This window comes from Talpa occidentalis, unplaced genomic scaffold, assembly GCF_014898055.3.
Source record: "Talpa occidentalis isolate TD23 unplaced genomic scaffold, MPIMG_talOcc4v2.1 talOcc4.7, whole genome shotgun sequence".
Classification (NCBI taxonomy): domain Eukaryota; kingdom Metazoa; phylum Chordata; class Mammalia; order Eulipotyphla; family Talpidae; genus Talpa; species Talpa occidentalis.
Window position 1 is genome coordinate 132,972,278 of NW_023605083.1, and position 26,114 is coordinate 132,998,391.

General features: G+C 61.2%; 3 protein-coding genes across 3 annotated transcripts; all 3 read right to left on the bottom strand.

Moving 5' to 3' along the window:
* Window positions 1-6,968: 6,968 nt before the first annotated feature.
* On the bottom strand, window positions 6,969-11,844 carry TRIM47 (tripartite motif containing 47). The gene is made up of 6 exons (XM_037494394.2): window positions 11,159-11,844; window positions 10,164-10,259; window positions 9,689-9,919; window positions 9,333-9,531; window positions 8,894-8,965; window positions 6,969-8,661 (listed from the first exon to the last, which is right to left on the bottom strand). The coding sequence occupies exons 1-6, from the start codon at window positions 11,840-11,842 to the stop codon at window positions 8,021-8,023; spliced, it is 1,923 nt and encodes a 640-aa protein (XP_037350291.1). The 5' UTR covers window positions 11,843-11,844; the 3' UTR covers window positions 6,969-8,020.
* Window positions 11,845-13,669: 1,825 nt separating this feature from the next.
* Window positions 13,670-18,526, bottom strand: TRIM65 (tripartite motif containing 65). Its single transcript, XM_037493338.2, has 6 exons — window positions 18,461-18,526; window positions 16,768-16,863; window positions 16,274-16,507; window positions 16,018-16,192; window positions 15,833-15,898; window positions 13,670-15,357 (listed from the first exon to the last, which is right to left on the bottom strand). The coding sequence occupies exons 1-6, from the start codon at window positions 18,524-18,526 to the stop codon at window positions 14,600-14,602; spliced, it is 1,395 nt and encodes a 464-aa protein (XP_037349235.1). The 3' UTR covers window positions 13,670-14,599.
* Window positions 18,527-19,826: 1,300 nt separating this feature from the next.
* On the bottom strand, window positions 19,827-25,502 carry MRPL38 (mitochondrial ribosomal protein L38). Its single transcript, XM_037494170.2, has 9 exons — window positions 25,412-25,502; window positions 25,102-25,281; window positions 23,548-23,682; window positions 23,265-23,473; window positions 22,697-22,769; window positions 22,491-22,536; window positions 21,253-21,411; window positions 20,911-21,047; window positions 19,827-20,713 (listed from the first exon to the last, which is right to left on the bottom strand). Exons 1-9 carry the CDS (start codon window positions 25,476-25,478, stop codon window positions 20,577-20,579), a joined length of 1,143 nt encoding a protein of 380 aa, XP_037350067.1. The 5' UTR covers window positions 25,479-25,502; the 3' UTR covers window positions 19,827-20,576.
* Window positions 25,503-26,114: the final 612 nt, after the last annotated feature.

Sequence of the window (26,114 nt, forward strand, 5' to 3'; positions counted from 1 at the left end):
CCACAGAAGTTGCCTTAGACTCGGGGCAAACTTTCAGGCCTCAGTAACCCCGCTTTGGGCCAACCCTATTTGGCTGGGCATTTACCCACGAAGGCATGGGTAGCAGGTGTTTTACTGAAAAACTATTATCCTTTTCTCTCTCTCTCTCTCTCTCTCTCTCTCTCTCTCTCTCTGCACCCTAATCCTATTAAAGTTCTTTCACTCCAAGAGAATACTTTGTCTTTATGCGGCAGAGGGCAGAACCCATTTAGAGTGTGTAGGTTTGGGGGGGCCCCATGGTACCGCTCAGTCTGCCCACTAACAAATTTCCCAGAACAAATCTTAATGCCATTAAAAGTTTATCTAAGAATAGCTTAAGCATTTTATCACAAGTGCTTTTCTCTCCAGAAGGAGACTGAATTACATCAGCTTTAAAAGAAATTATTTCCCCGAAACCAGGTTTGGGACCATTTTTCTTTTATATTGTAAGGCTGTTGTAGTTTGTCATTTTTAAATTGCTAGTTATTACACACTATATGGATTTTACCGTCCTCACCGTCAAAGTCTGTGTTCCAGAAGGAAAGGGGGGGGGCCGGGAGGCGGGGAAGGACAGTACTGGAATGGAGGGGGACACTGCCCGCCCCGTGGAAGACTCCGGGGGCGAAGACCACCCACATGTGCAGATCCCAGATAAGGGTGCTCGGGGTGTATCAGCGTGACTTAGGCGGATTCTCAGCCTCTTGGTGTGTGGGGGGTGGCTCTTTATATCTTACTTTTTGGTTCATTCTTCACGGATGAAGAGACTCAAAAGGCAGAGATTTTTCCAGCTCTCAACGGAGAGGGCAGGCAGCTTTCCTGCCCGCAGCGTGGGCTCCCAGGGTTCTCTAGCAACTGTCCCCCTGCTGGCTGAAGGCAGAAGTCGCCAGCGACTTTGAGGATACCAGGCCCCAGACCTTTGAGGGGCCAAGGCCTTGTGTGTGGACAGGGCTCAGGGTTAGAGGGCCGGAAGGGGCAAAATGAGAAGGGAGGTGTTTTCAGAGTCCGAGAACAGGAGCAGAGTTTGGGGGAATTGCTAGTGCTTGTCCCCTTGTGCTGCTCCCCAAGAAGTGGGCTGTGGTTTCAGGGTGCCTGAAAGGGGCCAGTCAGGAGACAGAAACCACAGTAGGTAGGAGAACAGAGAGAATGCAGAGCGTTGGGCCTCCCCGGTGACGCAGCGGTTGAGCGCTGGGTTGCGAAGCTGCCCGCGGCCTCTGCAGCACCGGTTCGATCCCCGGCTGCTCCCAGGCCACCGGGGGAGGGTCCCACATGGCGCGCAGACCTCTCCTGCTGCCCGCTGCTCCCCTCAGCAGTGTGCTTCGGTCCTTCTGCCTGCTCTGCTTCCCGCTCTGGCTCTGGTGAATTCTCTCACCCTCCCGCGCTTCTGACTGTACCCAGTGCTTGTATAAATAAATAAATAAATAAATCTTAAAAAAAAAAACAAAGCATGCAGAGATTTAACAGAAAGCTGGCTAGGTAACGCGATGACTGGCAAGGTGAACAATTCTCAGGTGTCAGGAGTGCATGAATCAGCCCCAGAAATTACCTTCTGAGCCAGGGCACAAAGGGCAAAGATGGCATTATTAAAACACAGAAGCTCGAAAGAAGAGCCTTCAAACCCAACCCTCTAAGGAGGGGCAGGGGCCGCTGGTGCTGGCGCTTCCGAAGGGGCCTCAGACTTGGGGGAAATGGCCAGCTGCGTATATGGGCTGGAGGAGCCGCAGCTGCCGGCGGTCATGGTGGACTCGAAGCCCCTGGCAGCAGGTGCTGGTCAGCAGCCCTGCCGGCCCTCCAGCGCCCCCTGCTGGCCGGGACTGCGAGGCGCCTCCCGCCGGTGATGCGCAGTCCCAGCCCGGGCACCGCCGGAGCTGAGTTGGGGGGGGTCACAGGCGGAATGGCGCCCGCCCCGCGCGCTAAATACGTGTACTGACTTATTCTGGTACCTCAGAAAGTGACCTTACTTGGAAACAGTGCTGCCGCAGGTGCAACGTTAGGGTGAGGTCATTCTGGTGGGCGCTGGTCCAGCACGACCCAGGGCCTTACAAAGAGGGGCAGTGGGGACCGCCCCGGCGGCGCAGCGGCTGAGCGCTGGGTTCGAAGCTGCCCGCAGCCTCTGCGACGCCGGTTCGATCCCCGGCCACGGGCGAGGGTCCCACATGGCACGCAGACCTCTCCTGCCGCCCGCTGCTCCCCTCAGCAGTGCATTTCGTGGGTCGTCTGTTCTGCTCCCCGCTCTGGCTCTGGTGAATTCTCTCACCCTCACGTGCCTCTGACTGTAGCCAGTGCTTGTATAAATAAATAAATAAATCTTTAAAAAAAATAAAAATAAAAAGAGGGGCAATGAGGAGTAGACACATTTCGAGTGGTAGTGCCCCCCCTCTCAAGGAAGGCCTTGTGCAGATGAAGGCAGAAATCAGGGGGACACAGCAGTGAGCCAAGGGCTGGCAGATATTGCTAGTAAGCCGCCCGGAGAGGCAGACTCAGAGGGACCCCGCCCGCACCTTGACTTCAGGCCTCTGCCTCCAGAACCAGGAGACAATTGATGGGTGTTGTAGGATGGCTGAGCTCAGAGCAGAAAGGGAGGTGGGCCTAATCCCTAACCTTGCCTAGAGGGCTGGGGCATGGGGGGGAAGGCTCAGCACACAACCGCTGCGTGGGCTGGCACAAAGGGCATCTCAGCAGCAGCCCCAGAGGACAGCAGAAGCTCTGCTACCCCCTAGCTCCTCGAGGTTACCTTTCTACAAAGGGAGAAACCACCCCTCTGACATACCCGTGGTGGAGTTTCTTACCCTCTTGGCCAAGGGCAGCTCATAATTCAATTTTATTTGATTTAAGACAAAATACCAACACTGACATTTCTTGTGCCTGAGTGTGACGGAGCAGATTCATGCTCAGTGCACTGGGCCAGTTCGTCGTGACCTTTCAAATAAGCCAGCGGGAGAAAGAAAACTCTGGGGACCCTCAGCTTCTGCCATTCGGTCGGTGGGGCCTGGCCTGGCCGGGGATCTGGAAGTGGGCTGTTTCTGGGCTGGTCTTCTGGCGGGATTGTTTCAGTAGTGGTTCCTCTGGGGAGGCAGAGCCTGGGGCTGTTACTGGTAGCTATGGAGATGCGGCTCAGCTGGAGGTTCCCGGTCCAGCCGGCCTGGCTGGGCCCTGTCAAGTCCAGTTTCCCCAGAGGCAGCTGTGAGCTCTGTTCTGAGCGATTCCTGCTGTCGGAGTGTTGACACAAGCCTCCTGCCTTCCATTCCACTGGTTGCCTCCCAAACCCCACAAAGTCAAAAAGAGGCAGGGGGCCCCTCCAAAGGAGCCGGTCTGGATCCCTCTGCAGGAGGGGGCACAGGGACGGAGGCGCCAAGAGAGGCCATTGTGCGACTGGCCCCTTTGTGCTACTTCTGGCTCCTCCCTCCTGGAGTTGGGGGGCTCTTCTCCAATTGGAGAAAGGTGCAAAGTGAGGTAGCCTTCAGTCCCCCATTTCCTCTCCTTGAACCATTTCTCACCAGCTCTCCTGTCACCTGTGACTATGCAGGTGCCTCTTTTTCTGTCTCCTTTTCTGCATACACCTGTCTTTTTAAAGTGTTAAAAAAAAAATTCAAATTTGATCTTTTCATTTCCCCAAGTGAAACCCTGCCTCGGCTTTCCATTTCTCTCTGGAAAAGTCCAGAATCTTTCCCAGACTCCGCCCTGCCAGGCCTGCCCACTCATCTCCGGCCACTCACCCTCCTTCCTCCATGGGGGCCCATTCCCTGCCCACGTGCCCTTTTTCTCCTGCCAACTCCTCATCCTTCAGGCCTGCGCCAGGGGCGCGTGGGGAGGGGCTCCCTGGAAATGCCCCTCCCCACCCCCATGAGGGCCCCTCCCCCAGGCCCCTGTCCTTTCCTCTTTTCTGCCTGCGGGAAATGTGTGTGCTGTTTTGTGGCATTGTGTGTGGAAGACACAACTTCCTCTGCCTCCTTAGTGTCCCCAGCCGCGCCTGCGCATTAAGTTGGCATCAGTCAGATTAGCAGGAGAAAAGCCAGTTTTATTTTCACATGTCCCTGGGAGCAGGAGAACAAGACTGAAAGCAGACCTCGGTGCTGCGAAATGAGGTTGTGTTATAGAGCAGCCCCGATATTGAACGGGTGCCTGCATGGAATTAGCTTTAGGACATCCTTTTCCCCCTAACAGCTGAACAAGGAGCAGAGATGGTGGGAAAGTCACTGAGTTCTAAGCGGGGCTGACCCGGGCTGCCGGGAGAGGAGGTCCTCTTCACCAGCTGGTTTGTGCAGACATCTCCCAGCCCTAGCACCCGCTCTGCTTCTGCTTTTATCCCTGTTTTACAGAGGGGCTGATGGCCTCGCCCGCCTGAAGACACGCAGCTAGAAAGTGGTGAAGTGTAATTTTTAGCCAAGGCTGATTCTAGAACTCACAAAACTTTCTCTGATGCTGGGGCAGAAAACATTTTTTTTTTTAAAGATTTATTTATGGGGGTCTCCCCAGTGGCGCAGCAGGTTGAACGCAGCGCTGTGAAGCTGTCCGCAGCCTCTGCAGCGCGGGTTCGATTCCCAGCAGGCCAGGGAGAATCCCACATGGCATGGCAGACCTCTCCTGTGTTGCCTGCTGCTCCCCTCAACAGTATCTTTGGTCTGTCTGCCTGTTCTGCTCCCCGTTCTGTCTCTGGTGAATTCTCTCACCCTCCCGCACCTCTGACTGTACCCCAGTTCTTGTATAAATAAATAAATCTATAAAAAAATAAAGATTTATTTATGCATAAAAGAGCTGGGGTGTAGGCCAGAGGTACGGGGGTGAGAGGATTCAGCAGAGACATAGTGGGGAGCAGAACAGGCGGATCTATTGAAGTCCACTGCTGAGGGGAGCAGCGGGGAGACCGGAGAGGTCTGCTGCCCCATGTGGATAGCTCCCTGGCGAGGGATTGAACTTGTGCTGCAGTGGCTGCGGATAGCTTCATAGTGCTGCAACTTAACCCCTTGCTCCACCGGGGAGGGCCAGAAAACATTTTTATGGTAAAGCAAAATCAGAGATTATGGCATAAAATACAGCATGTGAGTGTCACGTAAAGACAAAGGACACAGGACATAGATGCCTATTTCCTGCCTGGGGGTGGTCCCAGGTACCCCTGCGTCTTTAAGCTGGGGTGAGCTCCTTCTGTCCTTTCTTGGAGGACTCTTGGGAGACTGAGGCTTGGAGGACTCTTGGGAATCTGGGGCGATACCAGGGGACCCCAGGGCTGCCCACAGTTCCTAGACAGCTTCTGGAAGATGTAACTGCAGAAAGGGAGTGATTTTGTGCTCCAGAGTTTGGAGGTTGGCATCAAATGGGAAGGTGCCTCGGGAGGATGACACCAGACACAGTCCCTGCAGCTAAATGTTATTTTCCTCCCTGCGGAGAAAGCCCAGCCTGGGCCAGCAGAGTTGGCTGCAAACCTCTGCCCCACCCAGTACAGCCCCATCTCCCCAGCCAGGCCCCGGGGTTTGGCCACAGCAGGGATCCAGCCTCCAGTCTCAGGGCCTGGAGGAGGGGAGGTGGAGGCAGGCTCTTCTGGGAGCTTCCTTGGGGCTTGGGCGGGGGAGAAGAGAAGCAGGCGGAGGCGGGAAGATGAGAAGGCTCCCCCCTTCCTCCTGAGTGTGGAAAGGGTGTGATCAGGGAGGGTGCGGGACTGGCAGCCCATAGCTGCCAAGGGGCCTGAGCCCAGTGCGCAATCATTGTTTGGGACTCCAGAGCTCGCTTTCCCACAGAAACAGCTCAAGTGGAGGTTGGCGCCTCGCCGAGCCAGATTAGGCTAATAGCAATTCAGCCCCTGAAGACCAGAACTCTCAAGGCCATTGTCTGTGACTGGCGGGGCTCCAGGGAGCCCGGGAGACCACCGAGCTGGACAGTCCTGCCAAGGATTCTGCTGCCCTGGGAATGGGGGCCCAGCGACTCTTCCAGGGCTTGTGTGGAGACGTGTGAAGTGTGTGTGGATGTTTGCTGTGTGTTTGTGTGAATGTGTGTGATTGTTTAAACATCCCTAAGCCATGGAGCATGGATGGAGCTCCGCCAGACTGGGTGGCCTTGGGCAGCTCCTGCAGGTCTGTGCCTCAGTTTCTTCATTTGCAAATGGTAGTGGAAGAAAAGGTTTGCTTAGATGGGTGGGGTTCTCACACTTACCTTTTTAAAAAATGTCTTTCTTCAAACAGTCTTGATTCAAAGCCCCAGGAGCTGAGGGCAGGGGGTGGGGTGGGGGGTGTTGGTGGCTGCCTAGGGAACCGTGTGGAAAACACAAAACGCCAGGAGCAAGGAGGTCCCGCCCGGAAAAACAACATCCTGGCGGCTGGGGCAAAAGCTGGGCTCCTCGGGAGGGGCTATTTTTAGCAGTGGAGGCTGCAGGGGCAGGACTTGTAAGGCCCTGCTGTCTGGCTGTATAACTCACCCATTGTCCCTGCTGACCTTGGCGGGGAGGCCCATCTGCCCCTACAAGGCCAGGCCTCTTCTCTCTAGAGGGCACCTGGGTTGCAGAGAACCCAGGGAGCGGGGGGGGGGGGGGGGGGGCTGCCCTGGAAACCCCCTCTAGCCTCAGGGAGCAAGCCTCCCCTGGAAAGCAGGACCTAGGCTTCCCAGGCCTGATGGAGGGTCTGGGGCAAAGGGCCTGGGTCCTTCTTGGGAGAGACGCAGAGGTGTGTCGGGCTTCTGGGCCCAGGTCTCCCTGGTGGGGGCTGAGCACACTTTTGGGTCCAGCGATACCAGGCCCATGCCAGGGCAGGATGCAGGTCCGTTGGACGGAAGCTGAGGGTACAGAAATTTAGATGCAAGATCTCACAAGGATAAAAGCCAGCGCTGGGAGGGATGATTAACCAGTTGTTAAACCGGCTGTGGAATTCCCCAGGAATCTGAGGTAGGGTCAGAAAGGATTATCTGTTCCAGAAAACCAACCCAACAAGACCCCAAAGTGATAAAATTCCACAAGGGAATGACCCCCCACATGCAAGAACACTGTACAAAACACCCCTTGCTTTTGCAAAATGCAGCTCCTGCCCCCAAGACGGCCCACCTGTGTCTATGCAGGTGTCTCTTTTTCTGAATAAACCTTTGCCTGTTAGTGTCTAAGCGAATGTCTTTCTCCCGAAGAAGCTGGCCGGTGCTGCGGAGGGGCAACTGCTGAAATCTTTCCCAGAGGGACCCAAGAACCCCATGCGCCAAACCCTAACATCCGAACCCCATTATTTTTACTGTGGATGTTCTCACCTCCAGCCACACCCGGGGACGGCAGCCACATCCCTTCCCAGGCTGAGAAGGTGCGTGTGTGACACAAGTTCTAGGTCTCAAGCTTGCCCACGCCCCGAAGCCGTGCCCTGCTTTCTGGGGGCAACGTCTGCATTTCTTCCTGGGCACAGAGACCACAGGGCGGCCCGGAACGGGATGAAAATAGCCCCTGGGAACCAGCCCAACCAAAGCAAACATTCGGGCAGCCAGAATGACTCTAGGTGGGACCTGCCCAGAACCAGAAAGTGGGGGGCCCATAGGGTAGAGACCCCATCCTAGCCCTCTCCTTCTCAACCAGCATTTCCCTCCCAACTGGCATCCTAGGACCAATGGCCTCGGCTCCCATCTCCTGCCTTTCAAGCCCAGCTCTTGAAAGATGAGAGGTACTGGCAATTCTTGGTGGGCGGAGGAGAGAAAAGGGAGTCGTTCATTCCATCAACGTTTATTGAGCACCTACTGTATGCCAGGCACTGTCTCAGGAACCTGGAACAGGAGGATGGGGTAGCTTGGATCTGTCCCAGCCACACGCCCTCTCCCTGAAATGAGGCTATAGGGAGACAGGGTCTGAGGGGCACCGGAAGGGATCCGGGGTGGGCCTCCTCCCTGAGAAGTGGAAGCCCCATTGTCTGGAAGGCAGAGGCCTCTAGAAGTGAGAAGGCTGGAGATATGGGGGCCTCCAAGCCTGGTGCCTTCCCTGGGGCTCATGGGAGCACGGAGAAGCAAGCTTCCTGGGAGCTGAAACAGCTGGGGGGGGGCGTGCCCCCCAGCATCACCTCCTCTTCAGCACAGATATGCAGGACTTCTTGAGGGGCCCGATCTGCAGGTGGGCATCCACGCTCTCCAGGAAGAAGGCTGGCTTGAGCCTGCGTGTGAAGAGCCCGGCAAAGTGGCTGTCCAGGCGGCTCTGGAAGGGGTCAATGGGGGAGGCTGGGGCGCCACCCCGGCGGGCCCGGGAGGCCTTGAGCCTCCTCAGAAGGCTCATCTTGCCGTCCCGCACAGCATAGAAGGCCAGGGCGCGATCGGCGTATTCCAGGCAGACCCCAACCGTGGGCGAGAAGGGCTGGGACAGGGACGCCTCCAGCCCATGGAACCAGACGGAGTAGCTGCGGCCGTTCCACTGCAGACAGCAGGAGTGCGGGTTGCGGCCCAGCCGGCCCCGGTCGTAGGGCTCTTGCGGGCAGAAGTCTTCGGTGATGACTCCCACGCTCACCCAGCCCTCGATGATCTCCACCTCCCAGTAGTAGGTGCCCCGGTCCAGGGCACCCTCCCCCAGCACCTGCTCACAGTGGGTGAAGCGGGTGGGCGACTCAGGGTAGTTGATGGGGCACAGCACCCTCTTCACCCCTTTGGCCCCGTACAGCTGCAGGAACTTGTCTGCGGTGTCGCTGTCCAGGTCCACGATGTAGGCAACTGCTCCAAGGGCAGGAGGGGGAGCCGGGCTCAGGGCCAGGCTCCCCACTGGGCGCCCACCTGCCCGGGCTCTGCCTCTCCCCCCTGTGCTGCCAGCACAGCTCAGCTGGCTGGAGAGTACCCCACACGCTGCCTAGCTCACCCCAGGGGCGAGGGAGGGGAATCTAGGGCCTCAGGCACTGGGTCGGGCCCAGCTCCTCAGGAGAGCCCAGGGTGCGTGGAGTCCACTTACACTTGAGGAAGTAATCCCTGGGGGGCTCACTCTCCAGAGGGTCGGAGCTGTCGGGGTCCGGCAGCTCTGCGTCTGCCGGGGATGGGGAAGTCAGTGAGGGGGGCTCTGTAGTTGCCGGATGTCTATCCCCTCTGAACGTGCAACCCCCACCCCCCTCTGGCCCTTTCCTCCCACATCCCAAGCCACTTGGGCCCATGCAGGCTGGCACCACTGCTCTACGGGCCTCAGCCCCTCTGGGGCTTGGAACTCCCTTTGCCCCCAGGCTGTGGCCAATGGGCGACTGGCTACGACAGGGTGGTGGCTCTGGCCACTGGCAGGATTTGGGTCCCACCCTGCGCCAGGCACAGTTTCCATCCTCCACTCTTGAATGGGCACCAGGCCTGGGGCCTGTGCAGGGAGCCTGGGGAAGGGTGAGTCACGGGGTGGGGGGTGCACCCACCTTCCATGCCTGGCTTCCGAGGCCCGTCCTCGTCACTGCCCAGCCCCCGCAGCTGCTCCCACTGGCTGGCACAGGCTGCAGCCAACACGTCTCTCACAGCCCGAACAGCTTGGGATGACTGGGTGAAGCTGAGCTCCCACGGGGGACTGGGCCCCGGGCCGCACCCCTCCTCCAGGGCCAGCCTGAGGGCCAGAAGCTCCTGTGCCAGACAAATGCCTATTAAGGCCCTGTGGCCACAGCTCCTCTGGCTGGGGGGGCGGGGGTGAGGGCAGCTCTGCGAGGAGCCTGGCACAGCCTCCAGACTAGGCACCCCAGCTGTCTCGTCCCGGCCTTCAGGGGGTCAGCACGGCCCTCACCTGCAGGAAGCCGACTGAGTCTGCCTCGGGGACCTGGCTGAGGTTGTGCTGGGCGCGGCTTAGCCGGCTGCGCTGTTCCTCCTGCCGCCGCAGGTCGCCCTGGGAGCCGCCCAGCATGGTGGCCTCGCCCTCCTCGATGAAGCCCAGCACCTCGGCCTGGAACCTCTGCAGGGTGGCTTCGGCCTCCGCGAACAGCCGGCTCACTCTCTCCCGCTCCGCTGCGGCGGCGCTCTGCGCAGGGCGACAGAGGGGGCGTCACTGTTTTGGCCCCAGCCTCCCCACACCCCACCTTCCCACAGGGCCCTCTTGGGGACACGGAGGAACCAGCCCGAGCTGCCCTGGATCTCTGCCAGGTCAGGGGGCTGCACACGCTTGGTGCCACAGGCCCCAGCCCAGGCCCTTTTGCCGCGAATGGCACCACACGGCTGTGGCAGGAGGAGGGGGTATGCAGGAGGGGAGGCGAGGGGTGTCTGACCTTGATGAGGGTCACCGTGCGCCGGGCCTGTGCGATGCCAGCGCCCAGTTCGTCCATGCGGTCCTCCACGGCGCTCAGGACCTTGGGCCGCTCAGCCTGCAGAGGACACCCTCCGTGAGCACAGGGCCAGCCCTGAGCTGGGCCTCCAGGCTTCTCCAAGGCGAGGGGTGACCTGGTGTCCGTGCATGAGGGGGACCTGGAGTGGCCATGATGTCCCCTAATATGCCAGAGGTGCATCCCCAGCGCCCAGGGACAGTGCAGGCTGGCCAGCTGCGGGTTGCACGCCCCTCCCCTCTGACCAGACGTAAGCACAGCATCGGCCATGGCCCTCAGCGCTGTTCACACTCGTTTGAGAACTCCCTTCATTGGGAAAGAGGCAAAGAATGGGCGGGGGGCGCACAAGCCGGGGTTCAGCTGTCCAGGGGAGCACTGTTCCCAAAGGGTTCCCACTCCAGGCCCAAGAAAAGGGGATTCCAGGCAAATCCCCTGGGCCTTATGAGTCACTGCTCCAGGCAGGAGAGACGGAAAATCCCAAGCCAGAGGCGCCAAGACCCGGCTGGAGGCCAAAGGAAACAGGGGGGGGGGGGGGGGGGAGCGGCAGAGATTGCACAGGCCCCCGACACCCGCGGCCGCTGGACAGAGCGTCTGTGTGCGCGGCCCACCCTTCGCCGGCTCGGGCGCCTGCCACACCCATCCAAAGCCGCTGCAGATGCGAGCCGGGACCGGCACCAGCGCTGCGCAGCCGGCCTCCCGCCCGCTCCCGCTTCAGGTCCCGCGCGCCCTCGGTCCTCCGAGTTCTCACCGGTCGGTCCCTGCTCCCACCTCCCCATTCCCACGGAGCAGAAGATCCCACAGCGAACCGACGGCCCCGTCAGGGGGGACGGGGCCTCATAGACCCTCAGCTTGGAGGAGGAAACTAAGACCCAAGCCGGGAAGGATGCGCGCGCCCCGCGGGGCCTGTCGCCCGCCCGGCCGCCCGCGCGCCCTGGGCCCACCTCCTGGAGCGCGCGCTCCTGCTCCAGCGGCACCAGCTCGTGGCCCCGGTGGTCCTGGGCGGCGCAGGCCTCGCACAGGCACAGGCGCTCGGCGCGGCAGTAGCGCTCGAGCGGCCGCAGGTGGCGCGGGCACAGGCTGTCCTCCAGCCGGCGCAGCGGGGCCACCAGGCGGTGTCCGCGCAGCGCGGGGCTGCGCTCGTGCGGGCCCAGGTGCGCGGAGCAGAAGGAGGCGAGGCAGGTGAGGCAGGAGAGCGCGGCCGGGCGCGCGGCGCCCTCGGGGCACGCGTCGCATGGCACCGGCTCCTCGCCCGCGGGCCACGGCTCGGGCGCGCAGGGAGCCGACGGCTCCGGGGCGCTGGGCGTCGGCTCCGGGGCGCTGGGCGGCGCGCTGGGGGCCGTGGGCTCGGGGGCCGGCGCCAGGCCCGGGCCGGGGCCCGAGCCCTGGCGCAGCTGCAGCAGCTCGGACAGCGTGTGGTTCTTGCGGAGCTGCAGGCCGTCGGGGAAGGGCTCCTGGCACAGCGGGCAGCGCGCCGCGCCGCCGGGTCCGCCCGCGCCGCCCGCGCCTCGGTGCGGCCAGAGCGCGCCCAGGCAGGCCAGGCAGAAGTTGTGGCCGCAGGGCAGAGTCACCGGCTCCCTGAGCGGCTCCAGGCAGATGGGGCAGCTGAAGGGCCCGCTGCCGTCCATAGCTCCCGGCCGCCGCGGGCACCGCCTGTTCTGCTCCCGCCTGGGAGGGACCGGGGGCCGTTCGCGCCGCGGCGCCACCCCTTGGGACCGAGGCCAAGGGTCCGGCCCGCCAGTCCCCGACTCAGACGTCCGGGCAGCGCCACGGGCCCGCCCTCTGGACGGGGAGGGCCTACAGGGGCAAACGCCCCTCCCAGGGCGCCTGAGGGAAGGCGCAGCTGAAAAGGGTTGTACAGAGCGCGCGGGGCAGAGAGCGCGAGGGGGGCTCGCTGGAAGGAGGCCAAGGAGGAGTCCACGTCCCCTCCAGCCCTTGGCCAGGCTTGGGGCCCGGGAGGGGCAGGCAGCCCACCTTGGCAGGTCAGCACCTTTGCCCCAGGGCCCTCCAACCCACCCAGCAAAGGTCCTGAGCTTCTGGCTGCGGGTAGAATTGCTGAGGCCTCTTAGCGACTCTATTTACCCCAAGGGGAACTTGGGCTTTTCTAAGCTTGACATGGGAAATTGATGCACTGGCCCAAGTCCCTTGTCTGAGGAAATTAGTTCAGGTCAGCAGACACTTGTGGGCACTGGGCTGTGAGTGTAGCAGGGGTCCCCAAGTGGAGGCACTGTCAACACTCATCCAACGATGCACTTAAAGCCACGCATTTTATCCTATTTTGTAAGCTATACCGCCACCGTGCAATTTAAAGATTTATTCTTATTTGTTATACATACAAGAACTAGGGTATAGACCAGTGGGGGGGGGTGAGGACTCACCAGAGACAGAGTGGGGAGCAGAACAGGCGGATCTGCTGAAATCCACTGCTGAGAGGAGCAGCGGGGAGACAGAGAAGGTCTGCTGCGCCATGTGGGTAGCTCCCTGGCCGGGGATCGAACTCAGCCCAGTGTCTTCAAGGTGATAGCCTGAGACTTAACCCCTAGGCCACCAGGGAGGCTCCTATTAAATGTGGAGGGAGAGTTGTGACCCACTCTTGAGTGACTAATGGGTTGGCTGGCATCGCATTAGGCCAGGTTCTGTGGACTGCTAAGACGCAGGCATGCAGGAACGAGGGAGAGAGATCTCGGGGCTGAAGGAGTAGACGTGAACCGGCCTGGGTGTGCCCCGCTTGGCAGGAAGGCGGGTAATGAGTTCCATACGTTGGTTTCCACAAGAAGCACTTGATCATGACAGTCCCTTGTTTGCCAAGACCCAGGAACAGTTCGAGGCTCAGGCGTCAGCACCACCCAGTTCCGTGGCTTGGCCGCCAGGCTGCCTGGGCTTGCTGAGACCTCAGACCCGCAGGGTTCTGGAAGGGTGAGGGGAGTCTGCTGGTTGGGGGTTACTCGGGCATGAGACCCAGCCTGCCTCTGCTCCCCTCCCCGCAGCCTGGTCGGGGTCATCTGCCACCCTGGGAGGAAGGCCTGGGAAAGTGACTTATCAGGGTGGTGCCGTTTTGTTAATTTTATTTCCACTTTTAGCTTTAAAGCTGTTTGTACAATACATGAATTCCCTTTAAAATGATCAGCTAAGGGAAAAGGGTAACTGGCACTTTTGAGCCCTATGGGAGCATGTTCCTGCCCGCTTTTCCTCTCCCCTTGCAGGGGCTGTGGTAAAGCACGGGAAATGGAATCCCGACAGGTTACATATCTTGCCGGAGGTCACACAAGTAATCTTGTGGAGGAGGAAGAATTTAGACCCAGAAAATGCAACCTGAAAATAATCCTGCACCTCATGTATGATTCTGTCTGACCACAGTATTGCTTAAAAAAATAAAAAGCCAGGGCCACCCTGGTGGTGCAAGGGGTTAAGTCTCAGCACTATGAAGCTGTCCGCAGCCACTGCAGCATGAATTTGATCCCCGGCCAGGGAGCTACCCACACGGTGCAGCAGACCTCTCCTGTCTCGCCTGCTGCTCCCCGCAGCAGTATACTTCGGTCCATCTGCCTGTTCTGTTCCCTGCTCTGTCTCTGGTGAATCCTCTCACCCCTGCACCTCTGGCCTGCACCCCAGTTCTTGTATGCATCCATAAATAAGTCTTTAAAAAAAATAAAAATTTAAAAAGGTGTTTTTTTTTTTTTATTTTACACTTTAGGTAATTTAGCCCAAGTCCACAGCCATAAATATGGCTAAAGAGTCCTGTTACACATCTCTTGCAACAATGTTTTGATAGCCCCAAATCAAAGAATTTGAACGTCATTCGTGGCTACTCATTCTGATCAACGTTGGAAGGGTTGCTTATAACATGATCAGTCTGGGAAAATTTTTAATGACATGAAAAATGTTTATTAAATCAAAAAATGCACAAGGGGTTGAGCACACGGCCGTGAAGCTGTCCATGGCCTTTGCAGTGCGAGTTCAATCCCCAGCTGGCCAGGGAGCCACCCACATGGCGCAGCAGACCTCTCCTGCCTCACCCGCTGCTCCCCTCAGCAGTGGATTTCGGTGCATATGCCTGTTCTGCCCCCTGCTCTCTCTGGTGAATCTTCTCACCCCCTGCAACTCTGGCCTATACCCCACTTCTTAAAAAAATTAAAAAAAAAATACCCCACTTCTTAAAAAAATTAAAAAAAAATGCATTGTATAAATGGTCTTTTCTGCCATCAAAAGGCTGTGCAATGTAAAAACAAATTAAAATATATCAAAATGTTAAGGTTAAAAAAAAAAAGGACAAGAAAACAGACTAAGATGAGGAGGGGGAAGACCAGTATCAAATTTCCCCAGGACTCCTCAGTGGTCTCCACAGCCCCCTTGTGTCTGCGGGCTGCACAGAGCTGACTGGACAATCACTTTGCCACACACTCTGCCGCGCCCTCTTCCGGAGCACCAGGGCTCCCAGGCGCTGCGCTGGTCGTGGAGGCGATTCCCGTTGGAGCCGTGGCCTCAGGTGCGCAGGTCAGGGGCTGGGGCAGCTCTTCGGCACCCGGGTTTGGTGGCACCTGTGCCGGGCCCACAGCGCCACCAGGTTCCGTGCCTTCCTTCACAGCCTCATCCTGGAGCTCTGCAGGGAGCTTGGCCTCGGGCTGGTGACAGAGGGTCAGGGTCCGACCCTCGAGTAGCCAAAAGACAGGGTAGAGGGGCTGCGTGAAGACAGTGTGGAAGGTGTGTAGGGGCTGGGTCTTGGGCTCCAGGCTGTAGAAAGTGAGGGAGCCGGAGGTCAGGTCCACGTCCACGCCCAGGAGCCGCCCTGACACCCGCGGGAGGTACTTGGCCTTGCCGTCGTGCCAGGCCTGGGTTCGGTCCTCCTGAATGCACAGCCCCCAGGAGCTGGGCCCGCGGCCGATGTTGTCTGTGTGGGTCTCCAGCTTGCGGCGGGCCAGGTCTGGGTAGGCGACGCCCAGCGTCACCGAGTGGTTGGACAACTGCACCTCCCAGTAGTGGCGCCCGGCGTGGAAGCTCTGGGCACACCGCACCTGCCAGAGCTCGAAGCTGCCTGGCCCGGCCGCGCCCTGCGGCTTCTGGCAGTGCTTCACCTGCTGGGCCTGTCGGGACAGGTAGAAATGGCGGTTGGCGCTGTCTGGATCGAAGGTCAGGTTGCGATAATCTGTCGGGGAGACATGGAGCGAAGCTGAGTGCCAGGGAGCCACGGCCCCCCTCCTGTCCCCAGAGGAGGCAGCTCCACCGCTGGGACGAAGTGTCCACCAGGCGCGCGAGCGGCTGAGCGGCCCCGGCAGCCGCACCGCCTCACCGCGCTCTCCTCCCCAGCGGCCTCGGCGCGGGACCTTCCGTTAGCCTCAGTGCACAGATGAGGAAATAGAGGCTCACAGAGTGTCCCCGACTTGGGAGGAAGGGGAAGAATCAGGAGGACCCCGAGTCTGTGTGCCCAGAATCTCAACACCGCACGGGCCGCAGCGGCCTTGTGTGAAAGGCCTGCCCCCCTCGACAGCTGTGCAGGGCCAGGCCAGACCCGGGAGGGGGCAGGAAGCAGTCACTCTGGGCTGGACGGTCACAGCCTGCGCGCCACATCTGTGCGCTCAGTGCACACGCGTGTGCACACACACCCAGCTGAGTCTCCTTACTCTGCCAGAGTTTCCTCCTCAGTGGACAGACCGGGCTCCGGACTGGTGCAGGGGGACCTGGGGCCTCTAGGGGACAAAGCAGTGATAGGGTGAAGGGGAGGGGTGGTCCTGGGGGGCTGACCCCACTCTTACCCCCCATGGGAGCTGGGCCACAAGGGTAGGGAGAGATCTCGGGTCAGCCTTACTGCTGGAGAGCATGTCTGCAGGCTCAGCTGGGACCCTGGGGCTGCTGGCCTCGGTCAGGAGGCGGCCACACGGCTGATTCAGCATTTCCTTCAGGCCACCCACGTGCTGCTCTTCGTCCCACTGCAGGGGAGACAGTGGCCCGAGAGGCCCCGGATGCACAAGGAGCTGCAATTCCTGAGTTCCGGGGACAGCATGGTCGGCCCAGGCAGCAGAGGGGACACCAGTCCCCGCAACCTGCCGCCCTAGGCCTGGTACCTGGTACAAGGTCTGGTCATCCGACTCCTCCAGAAGGTCCCGGGCCCTGCGGTCATAGCGAGCCAGGGCCTCCAGGTGGCCCCGCACACGCTGCTCCTCCTCCTGTACCTGCGCCAGCGCCTGCGTCTTGGCCACCTCGATGTCCTCCAGCGCCCAAGTCTCCCATCTCTTCAGCGCCTGCAGCAGGCTGGTGACCTTGCTGGAGACCATGGAGGCCATGGTGCAGGCCGAGCTCTGGGTGGGCACAGGAAGAGCTGGTGGTCACCAGGGCCCTGCCCCGGGGGAAGACGGGCCAGGGGTCAGGGCCGCCCACTGGGCTGAAGGGTGGGAATATGGGGTCCCTGGAAAGTCTTTCCCCACTTGGCCCCTCACTGCTGCCAGGAGGGATGTTGAAGGTAGCTCACGCCCACGACCCAGGCCCCACGTCCAGCTGGGGCTGCTTGAAGGACACCGCGGAGCACCGTGTTGGGGGGCGCACACGGCCTCGCTCGCACCTGGATCTGGCTGCTTCGCTGCTGCAGCTCCTGGAGCTGGCTCTCGGCCTCGGCCGTCTGCTGCTGGGTGACTTCCAGGCTTGCTCTCAGCTGGGTCTGTCGTGCCCACCGGGGACCAAGCAACAAGAGGGCCAGAATTAGTAGTGAAGACCCCCCCAGTCAGTCAACAAACACCTGCAGGTGCTAGACACCCCCTCTGTGCCCCACCCCAGGCGAGACGGAGAGCGGGCCCGCACCAGCCCCTCGGTACGCACCCGGGAGACCAGGTCACACCCCAGGGGACTAGACGGTCTTCTCCCCACCCGGAGCAGGTGGCGCCTGGGCAGAGGGCGGGCCTCTGGCGTGCAGGTGCGGCCTTCCGGTGCCTCAAGGGGGCGCGCCCCTGACGCCAGGGGCCACCTCTCCCTGCAGCCGCCCCTTCCCCCCACTGGGCTGGGGCTGGAGAGCCTGTTGCGCTGCTTCCCCTCCCAGCAACGCTCTGAGGCCAGGACCGGCTCATCTCTGATCACGTGGTCAAAGCCATGAGAACTTTCTACACCCAGAGCGTGTGCTCTGTCCTGTCCCTTCTGCCTCCAACATGGCAAGATGTGAGGCTTTAGGAGGGAGGGCAGACTCCCAGGTCCCAGGGGGCTCCCTGGGACTGTCCCTGAGGTGCTCTTGTTCCCCAACACCACACAGCCCCAAGTGTTAGGGGGAGAGGATGTCCTGAGCCAATCCCCTGCAGGCTTGTGGACGCCACCCCCACCCCAGACCACAGCGTCGGGACAGCGGCAGAGACACATCCCGTCACCACCAGAGGGAAGGTGGCTGGGACCTGAGGGTGGGGTGAAGCAGCCTGGTGGGTATAAAACCAGACACGGGCTTTGGTGGTGGTGGTGGGGGGGGGGGTCCCCTTTTTGGCTCTCCGCCAGCTCCCAGCGCCCGGCCAGCTCTCAGGCCAGCTCTGGGAGTGCCACTGGGTTCCCAGGTCGGCGGATCCCGTAGGACGCATTTAAGACTTTGTCTCATTTCCCTTCCCTTGTAGATGCGCCCGTCATGAACCTTGCGCGCCCGCAGTGGAGGATTAAGTCCCTTTGAAGCGCTAACACCCTCTCTTCCCCGCCTCGGAGCAAAACTCGGCTGCTTTGTAGAACGTGCTCCCCTGAGCCCCATCCCGGAGCGGCGGCTGCTCTGCGCTCCCGTGGCGCGGGGCCTCCACCTCGGGGCCCCTGCGCGCTGTGCCCGCACCCTCTGACGTCTGCGGCCGGGGAAGGGCGCCCCCCACGCCACCCCACCCCACCCCACCCCACCCCCGTCCTCCCCGCGGCTCCCTCCCGCAGGCCTGTCGCCAGCTCCCAGATCTCCGGGCTCAGGGTCTGTTCTGACCCCCCTCCTTTGACCCGCGAAGAGGGCGCCCCAGCCGCCGGGGCTGAAGCTGCCGGCGCCGCCCGGGGGTGGAGAGGCGGTGGGCCCGGCCGACGCCCCTCCGCCTCCCGGCCCCGCAACGCCCCCCGGCCCCCGGCACCTGGCTCCCGCCGCCCCGCGCGCCGCGCCGCGCGCGCACCGCCTCCACCAGGCTGCTGAGCGCCAGGCTGCGGGGCGGCGAGGCGGCCGGGGCGCAGGGCCGGCGGCACTCGGGGCACTCCCGGGCGCGCGCGCGCCACCAGCCGCGGATGCAGCCCGCGCAGTAGCTGTGGCCGCAGGGCAGCGTCACCGGCTCGCGGAAGAGGCCCAGGCAGATGGCGCAGCTCAGCCGCTCCTCCAGCTGCTGCGCCGCCATGGCGGAGAGGGCGCCGGGGCGCGCGGGGTGCCCGGGCCTCGCCGCTTAAAGGGGCCGCGGCGGGGCGGGCGGGGCGCGGGCCAGGCCGGGGCGCCGGCGGCGACCTGCCCCCGTGACCCCCCAGGGCCGGTTCCGCTTTCCTTTCGGCCACGCGCTCCCCCTGGGCTCCGCGGCACCCCTGCTTGCTTCCCGGCACCCCTGCTTGTTTCCCGGTACCCCAGGCCAACTCTGGGACCTCCCTCGACCCTCAGTCCAGCTCCTGTGCGGGGACAGCCCTCACCTCTAGGAGGCCAGGGCCGCAGGAGCCCCCAGGAACCCGCGGGGCCTCCTGCCTAAGAACCACCACGAACCTCTTCCAGCCCCGGCCCCTGGTCCCAGCACCACCTCTCCATAGCATCTCCCCCCGCGCTTGGGCAGGCAGAGCAAGGGGCGCTGAGCAGGCCCATGAAGGCTCCCTCCTGACCCCGCGCACCTCCACTTTTTCCCCTCCAGCCCAGTTTCAGGCATTTGCCAGACTGGGGTGTCTCCCTTCTCAAGGCCAGGCCTTATTTTGGTGCTTTTAAAGTAAACAGTGAGATGGAAATGTCTGGTCACCCAGAGACAGAGACCAGTCAGCAGAGGTTTACTCATCACCCCCATAATGGAAACCCCACACAACCTCAACTGCACTGGAATCCCTGGCCGGCCTCTTGGCTAGCTGCTGGGGAGAGCATCTTGCTCACAGGCCCAAAAAGTGGAACCTCACTTTTTGGGAGAGAACACACAGTTCCTGCGGCCCAGCGGGGCTCCTGGCCTCCAGCTCCCTGGCTGGGGAGGGCGAGCGCGGCTGGGCGGGGGCTGGAGGGAGGAGAGCATTAACTCGTGACACCGGCCTCGTGGTGAGGGTTCACGGTGACGCAGCAGGGATTATGTCTTCCGTGTTGTAAAACCAGGACTTTCTCCTCTGGAAAAGGCACATGGACCACCTCACCTCTTGACTGGTTCCTAGGCGGCCTCTTCCCCTAGAGGAGGAAAGTGCCAGCACCACCCAGCGGGCCAGGCCTCCACCATGCTGTGCACAAAGGGCTGTTGCTTGGGGGGGACAACTCACTTTTTTTTTTAAAAGATTTTATTTATTTATGCAAGCACTGGGTACAGTCAGGAGCGCTGGAAGGTGAGAGGATTCACCAGAGCCAGAGCGGGGAACAGAACAGGCAGACTGATGAACTATACTGCTGAGGGGAGCAGCAGGCACGGCAGGAGAGGTCTGCGCGCCATGTGGGACCCTCATCGGTGGCCGGGGATTGAACCGGCGCAGCAGAGGCTGCGGGCAGCTTCGCAGCCCAGCGCTCAACCGCTGCACCATGGGGGAGGCTCGCAACTCACTTTTTCACCATTTACTTATGTAAGCATACAAGAACTGGGGTACAGGCCAGAGGTGTGGAGGGTGAGAGGACTCATCAGAGACAGAGTGGGGAACAGAACAGGCAGCAGCAGGTGAGTCAGGAGAGGTCTGCTGCGCCATGTGGGTTTCTCCCTGGCTGGGGATTGAACTTGTGCTGCAGTGGCTGCGGATAGCTTCATAGGTTGCGTCTTATCCCCTTGCGGCACCAGGGAGGCCCTGGCAACTCACTTTCAAGAGGCCTGTGGGAGCAGCCTGGGGCCAACACTAGTGTTTTCTTTTGAACTGGTCTTCAGCCCCTGGATCACAGGGCCCATGACATCCTCAGGAGGCAGAGGCGAGGGGTCACTTCCTGGTGGGGGGTCGGGGGGAGGAGGCCCTCTTCCCACCACACGTCCCTAGGTCTCACCAGAGGGATTCCTGCTGCTTCCAGAACACAGACCAAGACCTGCTCCAGCAAAAATCAGCTTTATTCACACCCCACCCCTGCTTCCCCCCGGAGGGGCCAGCCCCTTCACTCCAGAGCCCTGGTCCTGCTGGAGGGCTCCGAGGCTTCCTCAGGCAGGGCCCTGGCGAGCCGTGTCTTCTGTTCCTGCATGTACAGCCTGACGCGGGTGGGGGCTCAGGAGGCCGGGCCCACTCACTTTGAGGTAGGGGGCGCTCTGCCACTCAGTAGATCCCATAAGTGGGTTCGTGACTGTCCCTGTACCGGTCCAGGTAGCGCAGGGGCTGCCGGTGGGGGAAGCGCTTCTGCTTGGGGTGGTAAGGGGGCGGCCGCACAAATTCAAACACAGGCTCTCGCATGTCTGCAGGAAGAGGGAGCTCAGGTGTGACTGCTGCTGGCCTGCGCCCCTCGACCCGAGTCCCTCTCCCTCATCTGCTGGGCTGGGCCCAGGGCAGGACTGCCCAACCAGCCCGCCCAGGAGGCCCGTGGCGGCGCCCTCCCAGAGGCGCTTCTGGGGGAGGGTCAGGAAGTCTGAGCTCAGCCTCGCACCCCTCTTACCCAGAAGCTGGTGGAAGACGTGGGTGACCGAGTCATCCCAGCGGCACTGGAAGAAGGCCAGGCCGGCTGGAGTCATGGCTTCCTCGTGCTTCTTGTAGAAATCAAAAGTTCGGAAGGTTCGCTGGGCCAGCTGGTAGCTGTGAGAAAAGCGGGAGCATTTGAGAATGGAGCGGGGCCCCCAGCACCCCACACCCCCCTCCACCTCCACAGGCAGTGCTGAGAAGCCCCTAGTGCCTGCCTAGCACAACGACCCTCTGCTTGTCTTGAGAGAGACTTGAGCAAGAACCAGCAAGCCCGGGAAGTGGCTGAGCTTGGGGGTGCACGTGGAGAGACGGAGATTACCAGGGCGAGGGCCGGGCGTCCTCAGAGACGTCGATGGGCTTGTCCTGCTTGAAGAGCAAAAAGGTGAAGCGGTGGAAGCCGGAGCCCCGGGCGGGGAAGGGGGGCAGGTAGGGACAGGCCTCCTGCCCTTCGGCCACCCTGCTGCCCGGGATGTTGGTTCTGGTGGGAGGAAAAGTCTGTTAATGGTTGCCCGAGGCAGGTGGCAGCAGGAGCCTCTGCACCGGGTACTCCTCGGAGGCTGACACAGCTCCCGGGAAATGCGCTCAGCCGCAGTTGGAGCTCTGTGAACCCCGGATCAACTGCGGGCTTGCGGAGGGAGCAGTGGGCTCCGGCCGGGGAGGCGAGCTGAGCCGAGCAGCCAGCTTACTAGGCCCTGAGGAGCCGCTGGGGCTGCAGAGCCGCCACCTTTGGGTTGCTTCCCTCTGTGTCTGCTGAAGGCTCTGGGGCTTGCTAGGGGCTTGGCCTGGCCCGGTGCAGGATGGCCAGTGTACCTGCCCCAGATGCAGCTCCAAAGGGAGCCTGCTGCTCAGGCTGCCAACTGCGGTTGAACACAAATGACAGAAACCAGTCTCCAAGTCACTGGCCACGATGACCCAAAGTCCCAAAGCTGGGATCCCTTAGCCCCCAGACTGGTGCTCAGGGCCAAAGGCCACCAGGAAAATAAAAGGCAGCCCAGCTGGGGCCTGTGAGAGTTTCCAGGGGTCACAGAGGCCCTCGGTGGTAAGGCATATGGTGGCATAACCCCAGTTTTACAAGTGAGGCCAAGAGGCCTGTGGGAGTGGCCACTGGCTGCTCCTGCTTCTGGCTCTGTCTTCAGCTATTGGACCATAGGTCCTTGACATCCTCAGGAAGGGGTAAGAGGCTAATTAAAAATCTGTGGTTGTTGAGGCCTCCCTGGTGGCCCAGGGGTTTAGTCTCAGCGCTCTGAAGCTATCTGCGATCCCTGGCCAGGGAGCTGACCCACAGGGCGCAGCAGACCTCTCCTCTCTCCCCGCCGTCCCCTCTGCAGCATATTTCAGTAGATCCGCCTGTTCTGCTCCCCACTCTGTCGCTGGTGAATCTTCTCACCCGCACCCCACCCCCTCCTCTGGCCTACACCCCAGCTCTTGTATGCATAAATTAAAAAAAAAAAATTCTGTGGTTGATCCAGTGCAGCCAAGACTGGATCATTCACATGTGGCTCTTTCCAGGATACCAGGACCTCCCCCAAGGCCCCTGACCCCACGCCTGGGACTCACACCAGCCAGTGGACATATTCGGCATCCGGCTCCAGCAGGTGTCCATCTGCGCACAAACACACCCAGTGACCTTGGGCTCGGCTGCCCCCCACCCTGTCCCTTAGAAGGAGCTAAGGAACTCTAGCCGGCCCCACCCCCGGCTCCCCGGGGCCCTGGCTCATGGGAGGTCAGGGAGGCAGCAGGCCCTGTGGGTCCCAGACACTTACCCAAGTTGGTGAGCAGCAGCGTCCACAGGGAGCCCAGGTTTGCATCATAGGTCACCTCTGGGGCCCGGGCAGCCTGGTGAGGGAACGGGGGACCCATCGCCCCCACCAGGGTCAGAAAAGTGGTTGCAAACAGATCTTTCTGGAGGACAGGAGTCTGAGGGAGCCTTGGAGGAAGGGGCGCCCACTCCGATCCACATATTCCCGACAGCCCCTCACAAGGCAAAGAGGCTCACTGAAGAGCTCCTGCAGCTGCCGCCAGGAAGCCCACCTTCCCCCGCCCCCCAGAAGGCCCACGTGTCACAGACGGGAGCTCGAAGACGCGGGCAGTCCCGGAGAACACAAGACGGAGAGCGTTTCTTTCTTTCTACGCTCCTCTCTTTGCAATTACCATGGTTTTGTTTACCGGGAACCCAAAGAGACAGAATAAAACCCCTAATCTGGTTGCACAATAGCGGCCATGCTTGTGTCCCTCACCCACTCCTATAAATGCCTCCAAAAGGAGTTGCCTGTGGCCCTGCTCTGGGAGGGCTGTGCACGCGGGGCGGGGAGGGGCGCAGGTGGCCGTTACCTCAGTGGGCGTGACCTCATTGCCGTGGTACACAGGCATCACTTCGTCCTCCCCCACAGCGTAGGCCACGTGCAGGGCCACTCGGGGCACGAAGGTAGCACCATGGAACAGGTCTCGGTAGAGGCCATGGTACTCCGCCAGGCGCTGCTTGTGGTAGGGGCCGCAGGTTCTCTCCCACTCGGCCCGCACAGCCTCCAGTGGGATGCTTGCTGGGAAGGCATGATGGCAGTTGGGATGCAGGGTGGGACAGGGACACCGGGGCCCCTCCATGGGGAGAGCTTACCTGTCCGAAGGCGGGCAGCCCGCTCCTCCTCCACATTGGCCCGAAGCTCTCGGAGGACCTGTTTGCGCTCCAGCAACTGTTGGGTCCGGCAGACCTTCGGCGGAGGTAGCCCGATGTCAATCTTGTCTTTGGGATCTGGGAGGGGGGCGAAGGGCATGTTAGAGAAAGCAGGTTCAAGTCCCCATTAAGCTGACTGTTCCCACCGGGCCCTCTCACTTGCCCAGGCTGTGCTGCTAAAGCTCTCCCTTTAATCCACCAAACAAACACATCATGCGGTCTGTTCCACCTGCTGGTTATGGTCCAGTGCTAAGCCCACTGGCTGGAATTTGAGACTTCATTCTTATCGATAGCTAGACCAAGTTCTAGTGTGAATAGGTCAGGGGAAGTGGAGGCAGGTGATCATCCCAATTATAGTTGGGATCATGTCAAGTTCATTCACAGCTGACCATGGAAACATATATGGAGAACTAATACCTGAAGCTAGAAGCATGTCTCACAGTTTACTGGACAGCCATTTACACTCTAATTCAGCAGATGAGGGTGGGGCCTGGCACTCAGTATTTCTTACAAGCTCCTAGGCAATGCCAGTGCCGCTGGTCCCACAAGCCCTAGAAAAATTTTAATCCAAAACTTTCCCCTTTTTTTAGGCAGCAATAATACGATGCATTGACCTTTCACCATGGACGGCTTTAGTCTGAGAATTCCAATGGACTGTGAATCCTCACAGAATTTTTGTGGCATAGATCCATTTTTTTTTAAAGATTTATTTATTTATGCATACAAGAGCTGGGGTACAGGCCAGAGATGCGGGGGGTGAGAGGATCCACCAGAGACAGAGTGGGGAGCAGAACAGGCAGATCCACTGAAATACACTGCTGAGGGGAGCAGCGGGGAGACAGGAGAGGTCTGCCTCGCCATGTGGGTTTCTGCCTGGCCGGCTGGGGATCAAACTTGTGCTGCAGAGGCTGTGGATTGCTTCTTAGTGCTGTGCTTAACCCCTTGCACCACCAAGGAGGCCCGGATCCAATTATTTTAATTTACAATTGAGAAAACGGAAGTTCAGGGAAGTCACTCCTGGGACATTGACGTGTTTAAATCAGTGGTAGGAATTCCATGCCAGGGCCCTTCACCACCAAAAACAGGGCTCCATTCAGTAAAGTGTGCGCTCCTCAAGGGCAGGCGTCCTAGTCACCTGGTTCAAGGCTTTCAATCTTGTTCAGCAAAGCGTTGCCCGCCCAGGTGCCAAGCCTTCAGCGCACGCGAGGAGCCAATGGTGACCAAGACTGGCAGGACCCCGCTCTTACGGAGCTTAGAATTTGGGATGAAAGTAGTGAAAAGAAAGTCAGGAGACAGCCTGGTCGGGGCGGCGTGCACACACAGTATTTTAGGTGCACAGGGAGGGGGGTTCTAAGCCGGGGATGGGGGTGTCAGCAAAGGATTTCAGGAGTAGGCACATCTCCGCCTTCGGTGTGCGCAAAGGTCGGCAAAGCCCGGGGAGCGCGCTGGGGGCCCCCCGAGGCCGGCGGCCGCCGCCCCTCCTCCAGCCGGCCGCACCTGGCTTCTCCACGAAGTGCTCCCGGTAGGTCCGCCACCAGTGCGGGGCCCGCGCCTCCTGCTCCGCCCGGCGCCGGTAGCGGTCGAAGCTTCGGTACTTCTCCAACCGGTCCAGGTTGCCCACGTCGATGTCCTCGTTGGGCATCGGCCCCAGGGGGGCGGTCCGGCGGCTCAGGGGAGCTGCGGGCAGACAGGGGACGTCAGGCCGGCTCCGGCCCGGTCCGCGGAGGCCAGGGCGACCGCGGGCTCGGCTCCCAGGGGCAGGGCCGGGCCGGGCCCTCCGAGGCCGCTCCCCCCTCAGACCTCTCACCCGAGGTGCCGAAGCCCCGCCACCGCCGACTGCCCAGCAGCGCGGCTCGCCAGCAGGGCGCCGCCATCTTGCCCCGCGTCGCGCCGCCGCTCGAGGACCCGGCAGAGGCGGCCTGAGGCGCGCCTGAAAGCCCTGCGGGAGCCCCGCCCCGCCGGCTCGCCCGCTAGCCCCGCCCCGGAAGGCCCCGCCCCGCCGGCTCGCCCCGCCCCGCAGGCCCGCCCGCTAGCCCCGCCCCCGGAAGGCCCCGCCCCGCCAGCTAACCCCGCCCTCGGGAGGCCCCGCCCCGCCCGCTAGCCCCGCCCCAGGCCCAGGCCTCGGGTAGGCGCGGCCGGGCGGAGCGGAGTCGCGAGCGGCGCCGGCCGCTTCCACCAGGGGGTGGCGCTCATGGGGGCGGTCGGCCGGGCCTGGCAGCCCCTTCGACCCGCGCGGGTCGGCGAAGTCACCCACCCGACCCCAGAAACGGCGCCCGGAGCCCCCAGCGGAGCTGCAGAGGGGCGCGGGGAGGGGCGCCAGCAGGTTCAAGTCCCAGATGTGCCCTTCCTGCCGCCCTTGCAGTCCTGTCTCGGAAGGCAAGCCAGCAATGCCGGTGCGAACCTCGCAGGCTTGAGGAACCCTACACAGAGCTTTCACTGTGGCACACGAGTCGGCTTTCAGCACCTCTAATTTCCTATTATGCTTAATTTCCTTTTACGTAGTTTACTAT